At 42.6% G+C, this 26,282-nt stretch overlaps 1 protein-coding gene across 1 annotated transcript; it reads right to left on the bottom strand.

Moving 5' to 3' along the window:
• Positions 1–4,410: 4,410 nt before the first annotated feature.
• LOC124134604 lies at positions 4,411–26,282 on the bottom strand. Its single transcript, XM_046499523.2, has 2 exons — positions 25,676–26,282; positions 4,411–6,945 (listed from the first exon to the last, which is right to left on the bottom strand). Exons 1-2 carry the CDS (start codon positions 25,983–25,985, stop codon positions 5,930–5,932), a joined length of 1,326 nt encoding a protein of 441 aa, XP_046355479.2. The 5' UTR covers positions 25,986–26,282; the 3' UTR covers positions 4,411–5,929.

Raw genomic sequence — 26,282 nt, 5'->3', positions numbered from 1 at the left:
GGGTCTGAAAGGAGACTGAAAAGGGACTATCAGTTCTTACAAGTTACATCAGTTTAAAATCTAAAAGCTCAAGTTTAATATCTAGTAGATAAATCTAACAATATAATGGTTCCCTAGTAAACAGTCCCGATTTCATAAACATCTTCAAATGTGGAGTGTATTATTTCTTCACATTATTAAGATGAGTATTTAGGAGCCAGTGTCACAGAGCTTCCTGTTGAGTCCGATTAAAATCACATATATGTAACTGTCCAATCAAATCACTCTCTTGACCCATGAAGAGAACAGAGTAGAGAATAGGTCTTCAGCAACCCATGCTTGCCTTAAGAGGCGACTAACGGGATCGGGTGGTCAAGCTCACCGACTTAAAAGCTTGGTTGATGCATGTCATCGTATCCCAATTGCGTAGATCGATGTTCATGATGTCAGTCACCGGACTGTCTGGTCCAGACTCGATTATTCACAAACCGCCGTCATAAAGCTGGAATGTTGCTGAGTGCGGCGTTCAACAGTAAACAAAGAAAACAAATCTCATGTGCAAGAGAACTTCTGTGCAAAGTTAATGATGTATGAGCTGTGGATGACGACGTCACAGAAACGTCGGATCCTGGTAGTGGCCGGACGCTCACAGACGTGTCTTCACATTGTGTCCTGATCTAGCCAGTGGTCGCTCATCAAACTACGTTTACGGTCCACACTCAGTCGCCATTGCGACCAAATGACCCCTATCATAGGCGCATCTATAAAACATGCGTTTCACGGGATTATTTTGCCCCTTATTTCCCCTATGTCGACTGTTTACGACATGATTGGTAGATCCAATGCGATGGCACCAAAGCCTTCCCTACTATCTACCAGCTAGGAAGTACACATCGGACGTCGTCTACATGAGATAAGAGAGGTGAGAAGGTAAATGCCACATGTCACATGTAAGAGTCTTTAGACGTCATGTGCAATCTTTACCGACATCCGTGCATCAACCAGTTCTTCCTTCAGGCCTGGGGCGGTCGGGTAGCCAAGTGGTTAAAGCGTTCGCTCGTCACGCCGAAGACCCGGGTTCGATTCCCGACATGGGTACAATGTGTGAAGCCCATTTCTGGTGTCCCTCGCCGTGATATTGCTGGAATATTGCTAAAAGCGGCGTAAAACCATACTCACTCACTCCTTCAGGCCTTTTGGGATTTCGGGCAGCATAATAAGTGCATGGTGTTTAACGCCGCAGTCAGAGCCAAGAGTTGGCTGTTTACAGGCCGAAGTGAAACCTCTGGAATATTTCTGACGCTGCAAAACAATATCTACATTTCCTCAATAGCGTAGAGACGTCTGAAGGAGTTGTCTCCAGCCTCTTTTGATGCACTTCATACGATCCACTCCTGATCGCCCCTCCTGATAGTGTCTCATAATTCTGTCTACTGGAAAACCATGAAGTCATAAACGCTCTCAAAAATCTGTCCTGAATATAATCCCCGTTTTTCATTGCGTCAAGGACTGCCATAGCTAAAGCCATTAATCTATAACAGGTCGCAAAGACGGCGTAACGGGATTACCGCGCTATTAATCGACCCCTCCGTCTTGTCTCGAGAGGCGCTGGGATTGCACAAACAATCGATTTTTTAACACATGGGATTGTTTAACGCCGTCAATTATACGTGAGGACAATTTCAATCCTGAGTGCTGTAACGTGGATCTAAAATGGCGAGTCGCACTTTACACAAATGAGAACCTTTGTCTGCAAATGGGGACCAGGGGGGTCTATTGTGTGTGTTGGACGTCTTAAACGATCCTTCTGGAATTCAGTTCTTTGGTGTTTTTCAGACACAAAAGTTTCTTTCATTTAAAATTATCTCTAATTAATATTTTTTTTAAATACTTCAAAGAAATAACTTAAAGCCTGAGTTCTTTTTACGTTCGTGCTTCTAAGAAGAGAATTTTCAGGGCGTTACCTTGAAAGAAGTTTTATTTTTATAGACTTTAACGAAGTACAGCAACATAAATCAAACCAACTCTTTGAGTGAGTGAGTGAGTGAGTGAGTGAGTGAGTGGGGCCCATGTGTATGGGTAAAATGGTGTGCACAGTCTCAGTATCATAAAGAAGGCGAATATGGGATTCGAACCAAAGGGACCATGTCACGCCTAAACGTCACTCTGTATATAGAATCTGCGATGCTGTGAACATCTGAGTCATCTAAAAATGCTTCTTCATCCGTTATTCGACGTTGTGACATGCGCCGCTTTCATTATTATAACGGTTATTCCACAATATGCGAAATTAATAATGTGGCAGGAAAGTCTCTCAAAACAAGCTGACACGCCGTGATATAACTGGAATACAGTACAAAGCGGTGTTAAACCAAACTCACTCACTCACTCGGATAATCTCAGCCGGTCGGCGTCATGGGGAAGAGCATCAGGTCTTTACGTGCACGTGATGAAGCCAAAGAGTATAGGTGCGGTGCTGACAAACCAAGAATATGATCACGGCGAATCGGCGGACTACGGACAAGACCCCATACTTTAAGAATTTAATTTCAGAAATAGCATATATATAAGTGATCATTTCATCAAATGACCAATGATAATTCTGAAACGTCGTGATAACCCAAGAATATTTTAGAATATTTTGGAAATTACTCAAATACTGGTGTACTTTCCTCGATATTGGATACTGTTTACAAAATCACGTTAAACGTGATGTGACCGGTTATGTGACGCTTAGTATATCAGTATATTTCAAACTCAGCTGCGACACATACATCCCTGCATGAATTCCTCATACATTTTAGAATCAAATGACAAAAGGTCTTTATCACCAATACAAATTATCTCGATGAAATCAAGCGAAATAAATTAGGCTTGCAAACGAACGCTTTGCTCGTAAAACTGTACTTGTTTGAAATGAAAACAAAGCAAAATACAGATTTACCACTGTGTAGTATTTTCTCCTATTTTAAGCGATCCATCGTCTATTTGTTACACACTGGCTCACGTGTTTGAGAATATTCATGGGAAGTTAACGATTTCTGTGGAATTTACCCGATCATTGTAATGTATATAGTCTTAATTTTTTTATAGTCCGTGCTACGATATTCTAAGTTTCCGTCCTGTGTGACGTCATGACTGATGCAAAATCACGCACGACGAGGTGGTAGTTTCCTGCATTTTTGACTATTTCTAATGGTTACATTGGGAAATTACTTGGTTACTTACATGACCGTTTATGTGTAATATACGATCCTTCAATCAACGAAAATGCTCCTCTAAAAATCCCGCGTACTGTTGTCAGTAAACACGCCACTTTGTAAAAGTCGGTCATCGGTAGTGATGTCATACGGAAGTGAACATTTTTGTATATATTTGATAATTTCTTTGAGGTGAAAAACTCGGCATCCAGTGGGTTAATGCATGTTTTTTTGCCTTTTTTAGTTTGCATTATCATCATCGCCTTGATAATACACTGATATGGCGGAAACCTTTTGTGTAGGGTCACATTATTTATGAGTAGTAAGCAGTACGTCAGGTGACGGCACTCTCGTGGCCGTTGTTATGTATTAATGCATTAATCATAACAAAAGACCAAATATACGATGCTAAAAATGTGTGATTTTAAGGTGTGTAAGAAACAGATTACTGCACTCGTGTGTAATAATCTCTGTTTATCATCCAAAACGGGTCGGTCGGGTAGTCTAGTGGTTAAAGCATTCGCTCGTCGCGCCGAAGACCCGGGTTCGATTCCCGACATGGGTACAATGTGTGAAGCCCATTTCTGGTGTCCCCTGCCGTGACATTGCTGGAATATTGCTAAAAGCGGCGTAAAACCATACTCACTCACTCACTCATCCAAAACTGGAACCACTGGAGATGAAAGTGCAACACTGTTTTACAGACCATCGTTTGCTTTGACGTCCTGATCAAAGGACATCACTAATCTATCTGCCACTGAAGCTGGTTGGCTGTTACTTTTTACACCAAAACACTTGTCGTTATACCTTTATTTACAAACTTGCAATTCCACTGGTTAATCCGTACCACGTTACGAAACAATGCATTTCAATGTTGACTCCCAAATCACGTGACAGGCACTTATCGTGAATAGTCACTCGTCACATGATCACAATGGACCTGTCACGTGATATTAATTCGTCTGTTAGAAAACAAGATGGTCTCTGGAACTTACATTTCACTGTTCGCAGGTAGGTTAGTGTAATGAAACAGGGGCTTCATAAACATGAAAACTTGAAAACATAAACTTGACTCCTGCGCCGTGAGTCTACTCGGGTGTTGACGTGACTTGACGCGACTCGACTCTGGGTACTTCCAAACTATATGTCGCAGGATGCCATTTTCTGAACTCAACGCCTAATTGGCAAATCGGTACGACACGGATCTACTGTAACAGAAAATAACGCAGAGTGTGCTTCATTGATTTTATTGACACAGTGTAAGTACTTTGATCGTTGTCCAAATATTCGGCATAAATAAGAATCACAGTCTTGGTAACAATATTTCCTTGAATTTCGCCTGAAATTATTATTACCATCCCACTCCTGCCTGCAAATGATAAAAAAAATCGCAAACAATATTTATTTACATGTATCATTTATATAGCATGCCAGAACCAATGTGACACATTGTGAGTGGGTGAGTTGGGTTTAGCGCCGCTTTGGACATTATTATTTCAGTTATATAAGACCGTGTCTGCTTAATGTGGTAGAAAAGACTGTAGTGATACAAGTTATGGGGAAACCGCAGGATATGGCGCGGACAAACAAGGAATCATAATCAGGGCGATTCCGGTATTCGAACCTACGATTTAATTTGGTTCCTACAAGACTGAGGGACGCAACCCAGCACTTCGATGACGTCTTAGACTTCTGGGCCCCCATGTCACACATGGTAAATGAATGAGTACATTTTATTACAGATGCTGAGCAGCATAACACCCATTGCTCAACTATTAATGGATTCATTCCATGGAACAGCATACCATACCGAAACACGAATGTTCCTCACACACTCTAACAAGTGCCCTATCACCGAGGTCGCTGTTTGCAAGTGAGACCCAATGTGCAGTACAACGAGTGCACACAAGGCCAACAGAGATAATGCAGTAGATATTTCAGGTTATTAGTTCTCAGATTATCATAATGCAAGTTAAATGAAAAATGAGTGAGTAAGTGAGTATGGTTTTAGGCCGCTTTTAGCAATATTCCAGCAATATCACGGCGGGGAAATGAAAAATAATATCATAGTAGACATGAAAACGTTTCCCTCCAGATGAATAATATTTTATACATATACACGCCTGGAAAGCACCGCTTACTATTTCCATACAAAATAGTATTTTTGAAATCAAATCCTCTCGTCAATTTTGTGACGAAATACAGTCGTGTTTGTTTTTTGAAAGACACAGTTTTATTGACAAACAGAAAACCAAATGGCACCGCTTACATTTTTCATAAAACAAAGTCTTTTTGAAATTATGTCCATCAATATATGTACGAAGTTCGTCTTCTTTGTATGTAAATGACTCTTTAATTATTGACAAACGGAAAACCAAATCGGCTATCTGGTAATTATCTGTAACTGTTTCATGGCAACGGTGATTTCACCACCCTGGTTTACTCGGTCCTTGCGTCGATCTGGAGAAATATTTCACCAGGTATAAGTGGTATATTAGATTATTAACAAAATGTCATGTCACGGTAGATATTTCAAAAATATACACGGAAGTTCGGGATATATGAAATGAAGGGAAGGTATATAACTTTTTGTCAGGTGTAAATATTTTTATGATGTTCACTTTACAAGAAACGAATTAATAGTTGCGTGGTCTATTTGATTACTTGCTGTCCATTTGGCATGTGAGCAATACACGCACGGAAATATTGCACTCTTACACGTTGGGTAAACTCATTTACTGCACGGCCAATCACACAATCTCCTCTCTCATGTCATCCAACGAAACAATGTCTTTCAATCCACTATCAATTGTAAACAAGTCGGTTTTACCGGAACGATTCTCTAATTTCTGCGAGTGTTGCGGTTCCCCAGGCCGTTCATGTTTGTCCGTTAGAACGACATCAGGTTTCGGATGTGGCATTCTCTCTGCCTTTTCCGCTAAGTTAATCATACTATTTGTCCTGTCTGGGTCCCAGTCTATCTCAAATTCAGACTTTGCATCTACATCCTCTGCGTCACTTCCGGCTTCTGACATTGACCAATCAAGTGGATCCAATGGTACCATTTCCGGTTGCAAGGTGAAGGACACTTTCATTCCCGAGAGATATTTATCTCCAAGCTCCTCACATGCACAAAAGGCGTCGTTGTAATCGCTCGTTCGTTTGATGTCTGCTTCGTTTAATGCAATTGTGAAGCGCACCTTCGAATCGGTTTTAATTTCAAGTGGGAATGGCGCTTCTTTGTCAAGTGTGGACGCAAGAACACTGTCCTCGTGAAACACCCTCTCCAGTCTCAAGTCTCCTGTAAAGCAATAAGACACAGCCGGCAGTTCTCCGAACATGTGACGTAAAACAGTCGGGAATAACGCCTCTCCAGTCTCAATCACGTGTCTCATGCTGACCAATCCGCTTGAAGTAGGTGACGTTTCGTCAGAGACTTCAAACATTTTTGCTCTGTGGTGAAAAGGTATTATCAAATCGTCATTTTTCTCATCTGTGCATCGTAAACACGGTCTGCCTTTCCTCAAAGTGACCATCACTTCCGCCATGGCTTCGTCGCTCTCACAAGTACCGGTCTTGCGCAGTACCCCTCCTGGCATGACGTCACTCTCTACGTACTGGGCCTCGCCATCATAGCCCGGAGTATGGATAAGTACCGGGAGTTGCGTGCCCACTAGGAAGCGCTCAGAGGGACATCCTGCGATTGTTTCTATCCTGGTGTGGCGAGGCAGCGTGTCCGACTCCGAGTTGACCACGGTGAACCAACCTGTAACAGGAAGAGTGATTTCAATGAGGGAGTGTGTCTTACGGTGAGATGAATTGGGGTTAAACGATGCGTTCAAGATTAGTGCACATTTTATGCCACTTGCATGCGTGCGTCAGTCGGTGTTCGCGTGTGTGTCGCGGCTTGTACTAGTCTAGTTCTAAAGTGCTAGCCCACTGAGATATCGTGACTGATACCCCACTTAGACACAGTATACTCACTCCGAGCTGACAAGTCCTTCTATTCCCTTAATGCCGAGCGCCAGGCATGGTAACAACAAGTACCATATTTTAACGTATTTTGGCATGTTTGTTTGTTTGTTCGTTTGTTGTTTAGCGCAGCACTCAGCACTATTCCGGCTTTATGACGGCGGTCTGTAAATAATAGAGTCTGGACCAGACAATCCATGACTAACATCATGAGCATTGATCCCGTTAATGACCTCTTAAGACAAGCATACTCGCCTTTTACGACAAGAAGGGATTGCTGAAGACCTATCTTAAACTCAGATCTTCACGGAAGTATTTTGGAAAGAGGGGGCCAGGGATCGAACCCGACCTTCCACTTTCACGGCAGACGCTCTATCCACTACACAACGGAGGCGGTCTGTGGTTTACGACGACGAAAGCAGTATATAGTAATATCACAACGTGGTAACTTAATTACTGTGGAAGGAACGCCCGTGTTGATGCAGGTCTTAGACACTTTACATGATGGATTTCCTGAAAATAATGTGTTGTGGATCCAAAAATATTGTTTGGCTCCTTCTTTGAGAAAAAAAGGTATGTCTTAAAGAGAGCCGTCACATAGCTGGAATATTGCTGAGTGAGGCGTTAAACAACAAACAAATAACAAAATGTAAGCAATATATATTTTTCGTACACATCCATAAAGTGTCATCCCTTATTAGTTTGTCGCTCGTAGCCATAATGTCTTTTCCGATTGCAAATGACAATATGGAATTGGTTCTACACAGATTCTCCGAAATATAATTAAATATAGACATTATTTTATGCTGAACGCAACATTGCCTGATTTGGCTATCGAGTGAGTGCGATTTCAAGATTCCACTTGCATATCTTTGTGTCAGCTTCATTTGCAGGGAAAGAATAGAGAGTGGGTTTTAATGACGTCGAATTGGGCAACGTGGTATTCGATCCACTGAGACATCCGCCCCCTTTTGACCATAGATTTTGATAATATACCTGACAGTCTACAGATCAAGTATGCATTCAAAATCACTCGGCGAACCTTAGTCCCATGGGTGATCTCGGCCGGCATAGGGAGGAAACCACATTGGAACCAGATCACTAGTTTCACTGAAACCGGCGGCTGTCGTTACCCTTATGTAAATTTTGATGGATATCGACTGGAATACCTAATTTCTTTTAACCATGGGCGTCATACGATATACAGCTGGAGGGTCGGCATGCGGTTTAAAGTGAAATTATGCACAATCACTACACCATTGTTGTCGAGGTATTATGTAGGTAACGGATTTAGCCGACTGAACCCGAATGCATTCAGTATCACACACTTGGCAAAACCACCCAGACATCTAGTGATCTATATTCTACCAGCTGATTGGTCGTACTTCAACACAGACAGTGACGAGAACATATATTCTAGCAGCTTATTGGGTCGGTGCCTAAACTCGAGGACCTGGTGTATATTACTGATTTATCTACCACGTCCGTCCCGTCGCGAAGCGGTCGTGCTGAAGGGGACGGCGTCATTCGCTAATGGAATTGTTCTTTCTGAAGCGTGGTTTCGCATTCATTTCTTTCATTTCAAGACAATAGAGATCTGGATTGAATGGAGTATAGGTTTATTTTGTCGGGTTTTGCATAACGTACACAGAAATAGTTCCACTGTGCCTACGCGATACGTTGGGGTAGCCTCGTGGCACGCACCCTGGTTAGATTCCCTACATAGGTCCAATGTCTGATCTATTTTCTAGTGTCCCCCGGCAGCTTTAAACCATACTCACTCTATGTAGTTGAGTAGGCAGTAGTTGAGACTGGATGGTAGGGATCGGATCCTGGAAGTGCTGGCTTATCTGTGGCATACGAGCCAATTTTTGGTAGGTTCCACATTTGCAGTGAGTGAGTGAGTGAGTGAGTGAGTGAGTGATTGAATGATGTCAAACGCAACAGTCAGCAACATCAAAGCTTTATCACTACGGCCTGGACATCGAGTCTGGCCCAGGCAAACCCGTGACTGAAAACATGAGCGGCGATCCACACTATCGGGACACCAATCAGCCAAGTCACATAGTCTGACTACCCGATCAAATACATTATGTTTGAAGGCCAGTAATGGTTGGCTTGGGGTCTATTTTGACGCAGTTTCCTTGGGGTCTTACTATGACATGGCCATAAATATAATTAAAACATACACTGATTCATTTTGAATACCATTGCCCTCTATAACATAGTATCGACTAAAGGAATAATCTAGGCTTCGTTCCAAGGGACACAAAAAAAACAAGCGGGGAACCGAGATCGAAACAAAAACGTCACTTTAACATGACGCTATGGCGGAAATGACGCCATGCGCAATGATGTTACTAAAGACACGACGTCGTGTGGCAATTACGGTCACGAATAAGACAATCTGACAGACATTTGGAACCCTTCATAGATCTGATTCCTACACCCGTGCTAGATCAACAACATCTGTTTTATATATGTGATATTTATAAATCTCTGTGGTCACTTGACATGACAATACACCCGAGGCTCCGCGTTTACCAACGATTGCAATGTGTGGATGTTGCTTCAAGTACAACATTTGCCATTCTTGATTTATCCATCTATCTTATCACAAAAACATTCCTAGTTGCCGTATTCCTACTACCCAGTTAGTGAGTGAGTGAGTATGGTTTTACGCCGCTTTTAGCAATATACCAGCAATATCACGGCGGGGGACACCGGAAATGGGCTTCACACATTGTACCCATGTCGGGAATCGAACCCGGGTCTTCGGAGTGACGAGCGAACGCTTTAACCACTAGGCTATCCGACCGCCCACTACTACACAGTTAGATTGGAGACTATTTAGATGTCATTGAAGATGACAAGTAAACCTTCTTACTCAATTAGTGTTCCGTATCCTAAGTGGACAAATTGAGTAAATGTTTTACTCCGGAGTTGGCATTATTAAATTAAACAAAGACGGGACTGGCCCATTCAAACCAGTGATTGATGTCATGAACACACATTGTCATCATCCGATTGTAATTAGTAGGGGGCTCTGGGAATATATCTAAATCAGAGTTGCAACGTTGATGGCGTAATATCACATTACATCGCCTTATATCATTACAGCATTTGCCAAACATTTGCCAAACATTTGGATCACTCCTATGAGAGTACAACATTCGCCCAGATGATGGAGGAAATGCTCATTAAAATGGCCTCGGTGGTGTTGCTTCATCCCGTACTACTTTCCTGCTTGTCGTGCAACTTAAAAGTTTATTAACAACCCTCGCGAAACGTTTTCAGAAAAAGGTTCCAGTTCTCTTAAATAACTACTTCATCATGTAAAGTGACACTGAAATATGTATTTCAGGTCCTCGTTATGACTGGGGTGATCGATCCGGCGTCAGTTATTACCTTCCCTAATGGACGTTCCGCCCACGTGTCTGTGTGCAGCGGAGGTCGCCAATGTCAGTCAGGGGAGGTTAAGTTGACCCAGCCGCAGTCCCGGACACAAGGCTCCCTCCGGGATGTCCATGTCGGGAACAACGGACGTAGTTCAAGTCCCCAAGGGTCTAAAGTCTAACGGTGCTATCATACCTCTGGGGACGACTGGTAGTGTTATTTTTTTAAATAGTTTGTTGCCGAAAATGTTGGAGAAAAGATGCCGCAAGTTTTACAAAAAATGTTGCACTGCACATGGTGGATAATGAAACACCATGTGTTTTGGATCCAAACATTGTTTGACGCCTCCTTTCAAACAAAAGGTGATGAAAATCTATTCTGTGCCTATATGGCTTGTATTCTTTCATGAATAACAAGTAAACTATAATATTATTTGGTAAGAAGAAGAAAATTGAGGTAAACGTTTTTTCGTGTGAATAGGCACAATATGTTTCGGGGTATGGTCTTTCGCCTTCAGGAGGGGCGGCCGGGAAGCCTAGTGGTTAAAGCGTTCGCTCGTCACGCCGAAGACCCGGGTTCGATTCCCGACATGGGTACAATTCCTTCTGGAATTGCCATCCACATATTTGTTATGTACTTCTAACACATGGGAATATTTGACCCGTACCGGGCGGGGATACATACGGGTAAACTAACCTGTTGTATAATTTCCGCACGTAAACCATCTCTGTCTCTGGTCAAGGAAAATCATCTCTATGAGAACCAAGGCTAAGGATACACACGTGCAAAGTAAACCATTTCTTTGATGACCCGTGACCATGGATACGCACGTGCAAAGTAAACCGTTCTCTTTGATGACCCGTGACCAAGGATACGCACGTGCAAAGTAAACCATTTCTTTGATGACCCGTGACCAAGGATACGTACGTGCAAAGTAAACCATTTCTTTGATGACCCGTGACCATGGATACGCACGTGCAAAGTAAACCATTTCCTTGATGACCCGTGACCAAGGAAACGTACGCGCAAAGTAAACCATTTATTTGATGACCCGTTACAAAGGATACACGTGTCGATTAAGCCACCTCTAGGATAGTCATCTTAGGTAGCAGTAACGCAATCAACGACAATGTCACCTGAGGTAGCAGTGCCGCTTACAACGAAGACAATGTCATCTGAGGTAGCAGTGCCGCTTACAACGACGACAATGTCATCTGGGGTAGCAGTGCCGCTTACAACGACGACAATGTCATCTGGGGTAGCAGTACCGCTTACAACGAACACAATGCCATCTGAGGTAGTAGTGCCGCTTACAACGACGACAATGTCACCTGGGGTAGCAGTACCGCTTACAACGAACACAATGCCATCTGAGGTAGTAGTGCCGCTTACAACGACGACAATGTCACCTGGGGTAGCAGTACCGCTTACAACGAACACAATGTCATCTGAGGTAGTAGTGCCGCTTACAACGACGACAATGTCATCTGGGGTAGCAGTACCGCTTACAACGAACACAATGCCATCTGAGGTAGCAGTACCGCTTACAACGACGACAATGTCATCTGAGGTAGCAGTGCCGCTTACAACGACGACAATGTCATCTGGGGTAGAAGTGCCGCTTACAACGACGACAATGTCACCTGGGGTAGCAGTGCCGCTTACAACGACGACAATGTCATCTGGGGTAGCAGTGCCGCTTACAACGGCGACAATGTCACCTGGGGTAACTGTGCCGCTTACAACGACGACAATGTCATCTGTGTGGGTAGAACCAACAGCAACCACGACATTGATTCAGAAAAGCGTCAGATCAGAAACTGATCCAAGTCATGAATGTTTATCGTTTAGGAAATGAACTGATAGGACCGTATAATTAGGATTCAGACAGCACTGTGACTTCAGCCTCTCTTGTCACTGTACGTAATGCAGGAGTGTCTGTGCAGGATGCGCCCCGAGAGCATCATTCAGACAACAAATGGATATATCCTCCCGTCAGCCCATCACCTAGAAGCTTCTGATTTAAACCTAACAAATATGTGAGCCCGTGTTATTGATTTGGTGTCCAGACTACCTCGCCATCTCGTCAATAAAGAGTCGAGTTTTTCCGGAGTCTGTAAATCACGCTTCTTTCCTGACCCTCGGGCATACGGTTATGAAAGTCATAGGTAGTGTTTTAATGTGATGTAGAATGATAAAAAAGGTCATGTGGATTTCTGGTAGTTTGGGATAGAGATGTAAGAAGGTGCACAGGAACTTATATTAGAAAGCGTAGAACGACGGCCATGACAAATGCATCTCGCGTTCTGCAGCGACCGTTCTTAGTCTGCATGCGGCTTTCGAGGAGACAGGCATGACCGGGAACTATTTGATCGAGATTTCATAATGAAAAAGTACAAAACTTAAATAACCTAATCACTTACAGTGATCCGTATGTAGCTGTTAACCTCAACACGTGCACTGCTCCGTATATAAACTTAATCCCAACCACGAGCAGTGTTCCGTATATGTGTTAACCACACCCCGTGCAGTGCTCCGTATTTATGTTAACCTCACCACGTGCACTGCTCCGTATTTATGTTAACCCCACCACGAGCAGTGCTCCGTATTTATGTTAACCCCACCACGAGCAGTGCTCCGTATTTATGTTAACCTCAACACGTCAGTGCTCCGTATATATATGTAAACCTCACCACGAGCAGTGCTCCGTATTTATGTTAACCCCACCACGAGCAGTGCTCCGTATTTACGTTAACCTCAACACGTCAGTGCTCCGTATATATATGTAAACCTCACCACGAGCAGTGCTTCGTATTTATGTTAACCCCAGCACGTCAGTGCTCCGCATTAAAGTTAACCTCAAAACGTCAGTGCTCCGTATATAAATGTTAACCTCAACACGAGCAGTGCTCCGTATTTATGTTAACCTCACCACGAGCAGTGCTCCGTATTTATGTTAACCCCAACACGTCAGTGCTCCGTATTTATGTTAACCTCAACACGTCAGTGCTCCGTATTTATGTTAACCTCAACACGTCAGTGCTCCGTATATAACTATTAACCCCGCCACGCGCAGTGCTCCGTATTTATGTTAACCTCACCACGAGCAGTGCTCCGTATTTATGTTAACCTCAACACGTCAGTGCTCCGTATTTATGTTAACCCCACCACGAGCAGTGCTCCGTATTTATGTTAACCTCAACACGTCAGTGCTACGTATTTAAGTTAACCTCAAAACGTCAGTGCTCCGTATATAAATGTTAACCTCACCACGAGCAGTGCTCCGTATATATGTTAACCTCAACACGTCAGTGCTCCGTATTTATGTTAACCTCAACCAGCGCAGTGCTCCGTATATATGTTAACCCCAACACGTCAGTGCTCCGTATTTATGTTAACCTCAACACGTCAGTGCTCCGTATATAAATGTTAACCTCACCACGAGCAGTGCTCCGTATATATGTTAACCTCAACACGTCAGTGCTCCGTATTTATGTTAACCTCAACCAGCGCAGTGCTCCGTATATATGTTAACCCCACCACGAGCAGTGCTCCGTATGTATGTTAACCTAAACGCGTCAGTGCTCCGTATATATGTTAACCTCAACACGTCAGTGCTCCGTATATATGTTAACCCCAACACGTCAGTGCTCCGTATTTATGTTAACCCCAACACGTCAGTGCTCCGTATTTATGTTAACCCCAACACGTCAGTGCTCCGTATATATGTTAACCTCAACACGTCAGTGCTCCGTATTTATGTTAACCTCAACACGTCAGTGCTCCGTATTTATGTTAACCCCAACACGTCAGTGCTCCGTATTTATGTTAACCTCAACACGTCAGTGCTCCGTATTTATGTTAACCTCAACACGTCAGTGCTCCGTATTTATGTTAACCTCAACACGTCAGTGCTCCGTATTTATGTTAACCCCAACACGTCAGTGCTCCGTATTTATGTTAACCTCAACACGTCAGTGCTCCGTATTTATGTTAACCTCAACACGTCAGTGCTCCGTATTTATGTTAACCCCAACACGTCAGTGCTCCGTATTTATGTTAACCCCAACACGTCAGTGCTCCGTATTTATGTTAACCTCAACACGTCAGTGCTCCGTATTTATGTTAACCTCAACACGTCAGTGCTCCGTATTTATGTTAACCTCAACACCTCAGTGCTCCGTATATATGTTAACCCCACCACGAGCAGTGCTCCGTATGTATGTTAACCTAAACACGTCAGTGCTCCGTATATAAATGTTAACCCCACCACGAGCAGTGCTCCGTATATGTGTTAACCACAGCACGTCAGTGCTCCGTATATATGTTAACCCCACCACGCGCAGTGCTCCGTATTTATGTTAACCTCAACACGTCAGTGCTCCGTATATAAATGTAAACCCCACCACGAGCAGTGCTCCGTAATTATGTAAACCTCACCACGCGCAGTGCTCCGTATATATTTGCCTCATGTGTTCTCTAACAGTGAAACTATTCCGAATCGCGTAAACCATTTTGTACAATCCCAGTAACCAAAGGCTGTGGGAAAGTTTGTACGTAAAATCGCAATGTCAAACATACAAAGCAGATTTCACGCGTCATGAACTGCACACAAAGGCTTAGTTGTACACAAGCAACACAGACAGAGCACAACAGTCCCCTGGACTGAGAAGCTTGGGCCAGTCTCACAAAGCAATCTTTGTGCTTAGACTACGTATGTGCCATACTTTAACATGGACTACGATAATCTTAGTGCTAAGATAGTTTTGTGAAACGGGGCCCCGTCCTGTATAAGTGTGTGGATGAAAGCAGTCACGGCAATAGAGAGTGGGTTGCACCGGAGTACTGCCCAGCCATTGTAAAGTCTATGTGACCTGTGCATATCATGTCAGAATATTTTAGAAGATGAATGCAATGTTTTACTTAAATGTCCTTTATACAATGTTGAGAGATCCCAGTTACTTGATCTATGTTTTAACACTTGTCCAAATTTTGATATTTTACCTGATATTGAAAAGTTATGTTTTATACTGTCCAGCCATGATGTTTGCTATGTTGCGGCCCAAACCTGCTATTATATTTTAAAGAAAAGAAAAGACATTTTATATCGTCGTTAAACACGTTGTTTATAAATTTTTTTAATATATATCTGTATATATGTGTAAATAGTATATATAGTCTCTCATAACTCCATGTTGAGTGGCTCAAATTTTAATAAGATGCTGTATTTTATAATGTACATCTATGAGGTGAGACTTAAATAAAAATCTGCCTATCTGTGCAGTTGTCTACACACTGGGTGCGATCACAGGTTCATTACCCGTAAGATATTTACAGCGTAAGATATTTACAGCGTGAGGTATTTACAGCGTAAGATATTTACAGCGTAAGATATTTACAGCGTGAGGTATTTACAGCGTGAGATATTTACAGCGTAAGATATTTACAGCGTGAGGTATTTACAGCGTGAGATATTTACAGGGTAAGATATTTACAGCGTGAGATATTTACAGCGTGAGATATTTACAGCGTGGGATATTTACAGCGTGAGATATTTACAGCGCAAGATATTTACAGCGTAAGATATTTACAGCGTAAGATATTTACAGCTTAAGATATTTACAGCTGTTTGGAAGGTATAAATCTACGGTATCACTCATTGACGCATTCTACTTTACCCATATACGCATTACATCGACTGGTAGTTTATATTATACGCATTATACGCATGTAGGTCGATTAATCTGGAATTACACATTTTCAATGTCATAATAATATTGACTTTCAGGTCGAACGCAGCCCAAAATATTCAAAGCAATCGAAAACAACCGAACACAATCCATAACATCCAACCTCAATCCAAGACAATCCAAAACATTCTGACACAATCCAACGCAATCAACATCGGGAACCACTTAAGGAAAGTCCTTCGATTCGTGGAAAATTTCCTATAAGAAGTCACCCCGTGTTCTGTCCGAGCTTGACAAGATATTTCTTTCCAAGTGAGTAATCGACGGCTCTAAGAACTTGGGGTTCGGCTGTATGTAATTGTAATACGATACGGTCATACACATAAACCGTACAACTGTGTTTGTTTGTTTGTTGTTTAACGACGCAATATGTCAGTAACATGACGGCGGTCTGGACCATGCAATCCCGTGATTGATATCATGAGCATCGATCCATGCAAAATACAAAGTGGAATCTAGGAGAGCAATTTCTTGATTTGGTAATCATTAAAAAACTAATTAAGACAATACAGTTTTACATCATAAAATTAATTTTGGGTATACTGTTATTTAAGCCGCATAAGTATAGCCCCAGCAATGAGACGCATGTTACTGTTTGCTTGTTTGCTGTACTTCATAGAACAAAACGAATGTTTATTTGTTTGTTTGTTGTTTAACGCCGCACTCAGCAATATTCCAGCTATATGACGGTGGTCTGAAAATAATCAAGTCTGGCCCAGACAATCCAGTGATTGGCACCATGAGCATCGATCTACGCAATTGGCATACGATGACATACATCAATCAAGTCAGCGAGCCTGACCACCCGATCACCTCTTACGACAAGCATGGATTGCTGAAGACCTTTTCTAATCCGGATCTTCACGGGTCCCATACAACTGTGAAAACACATCTATGAGAAAACAAACTAATAATACGCAACACACAACAGTCCAATACAAGAATAAAGTATACAGCTGTCTCTATCACAGCACTCTCTCCACAGAAACATTCTCCTAAAAGAGTTTCCAAAGAACCAAATTACGGCGTGGGTCTCACAGGCGTCGTTTCATTCGCAGTTTATCATTACATGACCAGCTTTGAATGTAGGGGCGCCTTGATTGCTGTGCGGCTGTAGAGCAATTTGCGTGTTACAAATGGGTTGAATACACTCGGAGCTCTTAAAGCTAATTTGGGGCTCCCTTCCAAGTCAAAGGCCATGAAAGGGCTTTGAATCTCAATGTAAGTCAGGGCTTCAGTGAAAGAAAGAATTTATTGGAGTTTGATCGATGGCTTTGGTCACCGACTTAAAGAGTTATGTAAACACGTTCGTGGGGTGGTGGGGGAGTTGAAAACACGTTTCAATTCTGTACGCCCTTCTTGAAGTAATAGATCCTCCCTGATAAGGATTAGGAAATATTGATCTGGGAAGGTGGACCATGTTCGGGCCTTGATGTGGGAAATTAATAAATTGTCCTGTCTACAGAAAGGATTATGTACGTTTTACTAAGAAGACATGACACCATTGTGGGCGTATTGCTTGTTTACGATTAAACATTGGATTAAATATTTCTCTATGAAAACAGTTTAAGGGAGAGTTTAATTGATGGCGTTTTGTTTGTACAAACATCAAGCAATGTAGAACAATGTGTTTAGGTTACATATGGAATATACACGTAATGTTTGTGATTCCGTGTTGTATATTTCGGAGCTGGGTTTCTGGTTATTCTGACAGTGGTCTAAGTCGACGTGATTCGCTGTAAAGAGTTGCTTCCCTTAGTCGTGGCCGGATAGGCCGATCGTGGGGGCTTAATTCCATGTTCACATTGGATATTATATTATATTATATTATATTATATTATATTATATCATATTTATTATATTATATTATATTATATTATATTATATTATATTATATTATATTATATTATATTATATTATATTATATTATATTATATTATATTATATTATATTATATTATATTGAAATTCATACAAAGCGTCCTTAAACCCAGCACACTTACAAACATAAATATGTTACATTCACCAATAATGATCAGTCTAAACTCGCCAGAACAAATGAATCAATAAACAGTGAAAATTCGTAAGGTCGAATTCCCTTTTCTCGACTATCGTATAAGAAGGTCTTGTCAAATTCAAGTTTGACTCAGTTGTCTAATATTATGACACGGTCAACATGACTTCGACTTGACAAGATTCATTATACGCCTATAATCCAACACCGAGTCAGGTCAGGACTGTGATCAGTAAGCAGTTGTACCTCTTATCAAACATTTGTAAAACCATCTCCATTCCTCATTATACAGCGGTAGGTCAGAGTGATATCGCGTGCACACTCAGATCACGTGGGTCTGTAACCATCAGTGCTGAAACTGTTGCTTCACAAGTGATGGTGGCCTCACTTATTGAATTTGTATCCCAAACTTGAATAATCATTGTGCGTATGTAGGCCACGCGCGTTGACGCCCGTGTACACTGACAGCGCCTTGAGGGTGGGTGGGGGAGATTGACACACATCCTTAACCATCAAGCACTAGGCACGCAACTCCCAGATACATTGACGTTCTTACAGCTCTCTGTCAATATCGGTATACATTCTTGGCGTGCCTGGCTATGTGTGTCGGGGCTGTATCAGTGAAACGTGAACGATCAGTTTGGGACTTATATGAATTGCCGGTAATGACTCATGAATATTGGGGCAAGGGTGGCCCAGTCGTCTAAGGCGCCGCGATTCGCTGTGCAGAGTTGCGTCCTTTGGGCACGCCAGAAACCTATGATTGTGGGTTGGAATCCCGGTTCGCCCCTATTATGTTTCTAGGTTTGTCAGCACCATACCCGTGCTCGTGGGTTTCACCGAAGTGGTAAACGTCTGAGACCTGCATCACTTCGGGCTTTCCTCCCACATTAAGCTGACACGCCGCGATATAACTGGAATACTGTGTAAAAGCGGCATTAAACCCAACTCACTCCCTCACTCATGAATATGCTACCCTATTGGACAGCCTTGCGAGTCGCAGTAGATTCGACACTGAAACTGATTGGAGACGACGGTCAACCACGCGGAAACCCAAAAGTGTCCATTTTAGTTTGTTTGTTTGTTGTTTAACGCTCCGCTCAGCAATAGTTCATCTGTGACGACTGTCTGTAAATAAATCGAGTCTGGACCAGACAATCCAGTGACTGACGTAATTAGCATCGCTCTAATCGATTAGGATAAGATGACATGCATCAACCAAGTCAGCGAACCTGACCACACGATCCCGTTAGTCGCCTCTTACAAGCATAGTCGCCTCTTTCACATCTTCCCGAGGCAAGAGAGTAAACTGACTATAAAAGTCCAGTTTCCACCCTTGCCGAACTAGGCTGGTATTATGGCTGGACTAACGAATCTATGCATAGTCCAATCAAAATCGCGCAACGAAATCGAAATCAGGATTTGCAAACCATGTGCACAACCAACTCGTTGTCAACAGATATTTTCCAAATCTTTTCATGTTTTTAATCAAGTTGCACACGTGATTTGATGCATTTGGCGATGTAGGACCCGTTTTGTCATAATATAGATGTTGATTATCGATCAAATCGTCCTGACGGGGCGCCGCCATTTTGTTTGAAACTAATGCAAGTGATACGAGAAGTGGAATCTGATTGGACACGGGACTTGAAAACTTTGTACCGGGAAGTCGAACGGGTCTCAGGCGTAAAGCCGACACTGTAGGCTAGCCCACCGCCCTTGTCTTCAATAAAGATATCAGAACTGGCTAATAAAACAAACTCAAGTGTATGCCAAGTCTCTACATATTTGATAACCTAACAGATGAAAAGCATGACACACAACTCAGGGGGGCAAAATCACCAGTAAACACAATGACATATTGTTTACTGGGCGTGAAATAATTTGATATTTACAGCCTAATAAACAGTCGATGACTGGTTTAACCCTCAATTCATTTGTATTTTTGACCGCCGTGACCCAAAGGATACGCTCACCGTCTGGTGGGGAGGCGCTCTGTGAATACGTTCACCCTCGGGCTGGGAATCTTATTGTTGAAATATATCCACATTTACGATCGTGCTGGAATTCGCCTTAATGTACTTTTAAAGACCGCAGCCATTCTTCCGTGTATTCGCCACACAAGTTTATGTTGAGTCACCATGCCACATTTTATGAGATGAAAATCTAGTATATCTGTTTTGTGATTTCAAGGTAAAACTGGCCAGGCGTATATACTTGTGTGCTGATACCCGTTTGTATTTTTTGTATACGGAGAAGAATGTGCGGCCACTGTCTTTTCTGAAGACGGCTTCTTGGCGTGTCGAATGAGCTTACCTGTTCTGTGTATGAGAGCGACAAAATAAACTCGGGAAAACTAATTACAAATTGAATGACGAATAAATAAGATCGTGAGTGCATGTAGATGGAATTCGAAAGTATGCCTAAAATCTATAATCTATTGTCTCGATCCGGGGACCCGATTCACAAAGCAAAGCAATGTTAGAAATCTCAAGTTAATAGTTAATGATTGTGGAAATATGGTCGTCTTAGGGACAAACCATTTGGGGAGGGTGGTGGTGGTGGTGTGTGTGTGTGTGTGTGTGTGTGTGTGTGTGTGTGTGGTGTGTGTGTGTGTGTGTGTGTGTGTGTGTGTGTGTGTGTGTGTGTGTGTGAGTGAGTGAGTGTGTGTGTGAGTGAGAGTGTGTGTGTGTGTGTGCGTGCGTGCGTGCGTGCGTGCGTGCGTGCGTGTGTCGCTATTAGATAATTTCAGCTACAGCTACAAAACCAACATGTTTTTTATTTAAAGATATGAGCTTGAATTTTTTCGTAAAGAATTATACCTTGCAACAATGTCATTTATTTTTTTCGATAAAACCTGGGTGTTTCCTTGTAGGGATAACAGTATCATAATGATCATCAGTGGAGTATAAAGTGTACATGTTTTTATGCCGCTATTGCCAATATTCCGGCAATATCACAGCGGGGAACACCAGAAATGAGCTTTACACATTGTACCCATGAGGGGAATCGAACCCGGGTCTTCGGCTTGACGAGCGAACTCTTTAACCTCTGGCCTACCCCACCGCCCCAGAGTGGTTGGTAGCCAATCCATCTGTTGTTACACCGAGTTAATGCCCGACAAGAACGCAACAACATTCGTGGGCGTAGTGCATTCCTTCAGTTTTCCTCACGGAGAGAGAGCTACCAATGCATGTCGCTGACAATTGTTCATGTCAGACTTCAGGAACCCTTACCTTTCCAAGCAGACACATTAGTTTCATACACAACATTCCTGTGTGTTTCTTTTCATCGTGGGCAACACAAAAGTTAAATCTATGCAATGCACGATGGATAATTCCAATTCACGAGATTTGTAGACGTCTACGTTAACGGCAGCCTTAAGGAGAAATTTGAGAAGATAATGGCACTCCAGAAATGACGCAGATATAGAGCTTGTTCTGTTCCAGCCATTAGCACAGAATACACAAACAAATCTACAACCCAATCAACATTCGGGGAAATCCAACCGGATCATGTTGCGCGCCTGTCAAGCAGTGAAGGGACCGATTGCATTAACCAGTGAAGATCCGGGTTAGAATAGGTCTTCAGCAACCCATGCTTGCTGTACAAGGCGACCATGCTTGTTGTAAGAGGCGACTAACGGGATCGGGTGGTCAGGCTCGCTAACTTGGTTAATGCATGTCATCGTATCCTAGTTGCCTAGATCGATGCTCATGACATCAATCACTGGATTGTCTGGTCCATACTCGATTATATAGCTGGAATATTTCTGAGTGCGGCGTAAAACAACAAACAACACAACAAAGTGCATAATGGTGCATTTCTCCACTTAGAAAAACGATATCATTAAACGTCTCGATTATCTAGCGTCTTCCATTCGTATAAAATGGGTGAGGTGAAATGGGGTTTAACGTCGCGTCCAAGATTATTGCACTTATATAGCGACGTGCATGCACGTGTGTGTGTGTGTGTGTGTGTGTGTGGCTGCTTGTACTAATCCGGACTGATGCCGATTTATAGTGCTGGCTCACTGAGATACCATGCCGCAGTTTAACATGAATACCCCACTCAGACACAGTATACTGACTCCGAGCCGACCAGTCCTTGTTTTAGCCCCTTAATGCCGATCGCCAGACAGGGTAACAACAAGAACCATCTTTTAACGTCTTTTGGTATGACGCGGTCGGGGATCAAACCCCGGACCTTCCGCTCTACCACTAGACCACGGAGGCGGTCCGTATAAAATAAATCCCATGGACCCATTTAATATTATAGCCTCATTTTGAGTCGATTCAATAACAGTACACTAAAAAATAGCTGTCCAATCAAATTATGCACATGGGCGAGTATCGTTTCTATGGGAAGTTAATGACAGAAGATAATGGCTATAACGACGTCACACAAATGGGTCCAGGATATTTATCGTAACAGTAATGGTGATCACTGATAATGGATAACTGATTATGGCAGAACGACTTCTTTGGATAATTTGGATAAATTGTCAGTTTTGATAGTTTGATAGTTTCCCGCCCATATCACGGCGTTTCTTCTAAAGACTTGCCAATATGTTCGACAGTTTGGATCTGCAGTGAGTCGTTACCTCAGACCGGCAAGATAGGCGTTACCCGTATGGGAAACACACCTGTGTATTCGGTGTGACGAACGAGAGCTTTTATCAATAGTCTAGCAATGTCAAGGCAGTCTGACAGCAAGGTGAGTCTGGAGTGAGTGAGTGAGTATGGTTTTACGCCGCTTTTAGCAATATTCCAGCAATATTCCGGCGGGGGACACCAGAAATGGGCTTCACACATTGTACCCATGTCGGGATTCGAACCCGGATCTTCGGCGTGACGAGCGAACGCCTTAACCACTTGGCTACCCGACCGCCCCAGGTGAGTCTGGAGGTCAAAATGTGATTAGTAATCTCGATCGCATGCTTGGATTAATATTATTCAGCAGCGATTTTGTTATGGAAATACAGAAATGGGCCACAAAAGGAATACAAAATAAATAAAACATACAACTACAGTATAATAAACGTCATGCATACAAATAACGCGTTCTGCATTTCCATGGAAATAGAGAGTGGGTGATTGAGTAAGTATAGTTTTACGCCGCTTTCAGCAATATTCCCGCAATATCACGAGCGGGGGACACATTGTACCAATGTGGGGATTCGAACCCGGGTTTTCGGCGTGACGAGCAAACGCTTTAACCACTAGGCTACCCATCTGCCCCATGGAAACAAAGAACGATAGTTAAATCTTCAAAACTTTAACTAGGCAACCGATGTGAGTGAATGTGGTTTTACGCCGCTTTTAGTAATATTCCAACAATATCACGACGGGGGACTCCAGAAATGGGTTTCACACATTGTACCCATGTTGGATACCATAACAAACAGAATACCGATATTAAGCCACAGAATCAATTAAAATCTTCCTTATCATGGTCTTAAGCTATTTATCGAGCTTTAAGTGTTCGTGATAGCGAGTTAAAGACCTAATTCCCCCCCAAAGACTTCAGTTATGTGTCATTGCAGAAATTTGTCGGATGGAAAACTTGCAGACCTTTGAAACCCGCTACCCTAATACTTAAAATATCTAAATTTTTATCCGACATTGAAATGCTTCGTCAACACGTTCACTAAGTACACGAAGTACTTAATACCAGGGTCGTGGCAGAGCAGCCGTTCCGTATCAGAAACTGCAGAAGTTATTACATTCCATGGCAGAAAATGGACAATTTAAATCACAAAATTTAATCTCATTCAAGCCCCTCCCTACAATTAAGTCGTGTCACGAGGTGACTGTAGGTTATAATAGATTTGATTCCTTTCAACAGCTCGGCCATACTTGACTGAGTTCTTGCGCTTGACACATCACCTTCGATTCACTGGGTCATTAAACTGGGCTTTCTCGTGCACTGCCCTACAAACAATGAGCCTCAGTAGGTTTGTTGTTTGCGCTGCGTCAACATAACAAATATCAGGTGAACAGATTTGGGTTCGTCTATTTTTTATGGATAGGAAAATATAGAAACGTTCCCAATTGTTTTACGACTGCTTAATCAATAATACCCAACTTTGCGATGCGGAATCGTGTAGTTTCTTGATTGTGTAAGCAAATAATAAACACAACTTAAGAACCATAAAAGACAATTTTACATCATAAAATCGATTTCGAGTACTGTTGTTTCTGCCAAACCTCTATAGACCAAGCAAACTGACGCATGTTACTGTTCGTGTGTGGCTTACCGCCGCACTCAGTAATATTCTGTATATGACGTCGGTCTGTAAATAATGGAGTCTACACCAGACAATCCAGTGACTGACATCATGAGCATCAATCTTCGCAATTGGGATACGACGACATGCATCAGCGAGCCTGATCCCTCTGGTCGCTTCTACTCATTTTACATTTGTATTCTGGATAAATAAAGTATTCAAGTCCTTCTGATTTGATTGTAGTTACAGAGATTCGTTTCTTCTTTAACATCAAATAATACAAAGACAATCAAAACGCCCAATACAGGCATATTGTTGATGAAACCCCTCTACAGCAGCATGACTTCTATACTTGCCCCGGCCGTATGTGTATAACGCCCTTGTGTCGTATCTATAACAATGTAAAAGCAGCTCGGGGAACAAAATGCGACTTTCTCCTGTCGGTCTGCCCCCATTGTGGAGAGCTAGGTGCTACTCTCTGCCCACAATGACTGTCTCCTGTTATCACGCTGGAGGCGACAGCTGTCGCTGATTTACATGCTCTGGGTGTTTGTACAGAGCCCGACAACAACACTACTTCAATGAGGATCTGTTCAGTTACGATCGGGTTATCGTTGAGCTATGACCGCTCTTTGTAGAGACATCCAATCCCCATATTCACACAATGCCCCACCCCACTAAATTCTGACCGACCGTTTTCCAACTTAGCATGACGAGATAATAACTTTAATCTTATCAAAATGTTTGTATCTTTTAAAGTTCGTTCTTAAAGGTACCATTTGAAACACTCTAAATTTAACTCACCCCACACAAAATCTATATTATTGTTAATTTCTTATATTTATCAAGCTGTAAGCTCGTCATGCAATAACCCTAGACCTACCGTATTTGAACAAAACGGTTAGGAATCATTTGCATTTATGGGGATAGTTATGACACTGTGTGCTTAGTCTTCACAAGAAAATAATATCCCCCAAAATAATCAAGATTCCTAACTGTTTTTTAATTTATTGTTGTAGTCTATTAACATACAAGCCTGTGAAAGTTTTCCTACTTTTCTCCCTGCTCAATAAGGAGATGTAACTCACGTGGCTGTTGAATTCAGTGATCTGCGCCCCGTATTTTTCACTACTTACCATCGTAATCCTGTGGAATGATGACAGGGGGGCCAGACGCCATCATTTCCTGGGACGCCTTCTCATACTTGAGATTCCTGGCGTAGGCTTTCCGTACATACCGCTTGCTGTAGATAAGTAATGGTTGCTGCAGGTCGAACTGAAACTCCGACAACTGTACCGAACACGGAGACGCGCACTGGACCACCCTGGGTACCTTGAACTTGCCCAGAATCTCCTTCAGGGTGTAACTCTGGGTACTCCATTGATACTCCACATCACTCAGCGGCTCGGGTTTCGAGGACCCTCCAAGCTTGCGAGACAGGCCCATATTCAACTCAAAGTCTTTAACTTTACCACCCGATCATGACCCCGTTCTGTAGCCACCATCCTCCACACTGGCTGTTGACTGAGGAAAACCTCGTCTCCTGGTCGCCTGTCATTTCTATCCTGCTTCGAACATGTCTGGCCGTACGTAACAGGTCGTGGGTAGGCGGCAAAGCTGTTACGTCTCTCTAGGCCACTGCCAGCGCTTCACAGTGGATATCAGAGTTTTCCTTGTTTTGCGAGTCTACATTCCTGTCTCGTCACTGATTTCACCACCCTGAACCCACCCGTCCATGAAGGA

This window comes from Haliotis rufescens, unplaced genomic scaffold (assembly GCF_023055435.1).
Source record: "Haliotis rufescens isolate VD_foot unplaced genomic scaffold, xgHalRufe1.0.p SCAF_2, whole genome shotgun sequence".
NCBI classification, from domain to species: Eukaryota; Metazoa; Mollusca; class Gastropoda; order Lepetellida; family Haliotidae; genus Haliotis; species Haliotis rufescens.
The sequence above is the reverse complement of the archived record's forward strand: the minus strand, read 5'-3'. Positions and strand labels throughout refer to the sequence as shown.

Excerpts from the sequence above, each read along its gene's own strand:
- LOC124134604 (XM_046499523.2), bottom strand. The coding sequence starts at position 25,985 with ATGGGCCTGTCTCGCAAGCTTGGAGGGTCCTCGAAACCCGAGCCGCTG. Across the intron at positions 6,946-25,675 it reads CATTCCACAGGATTACGATG|GTTGGTTCACCGTGGTCAAC; the intron begins GTAAGTAGTGAA and ends TTCCTGTTACAG.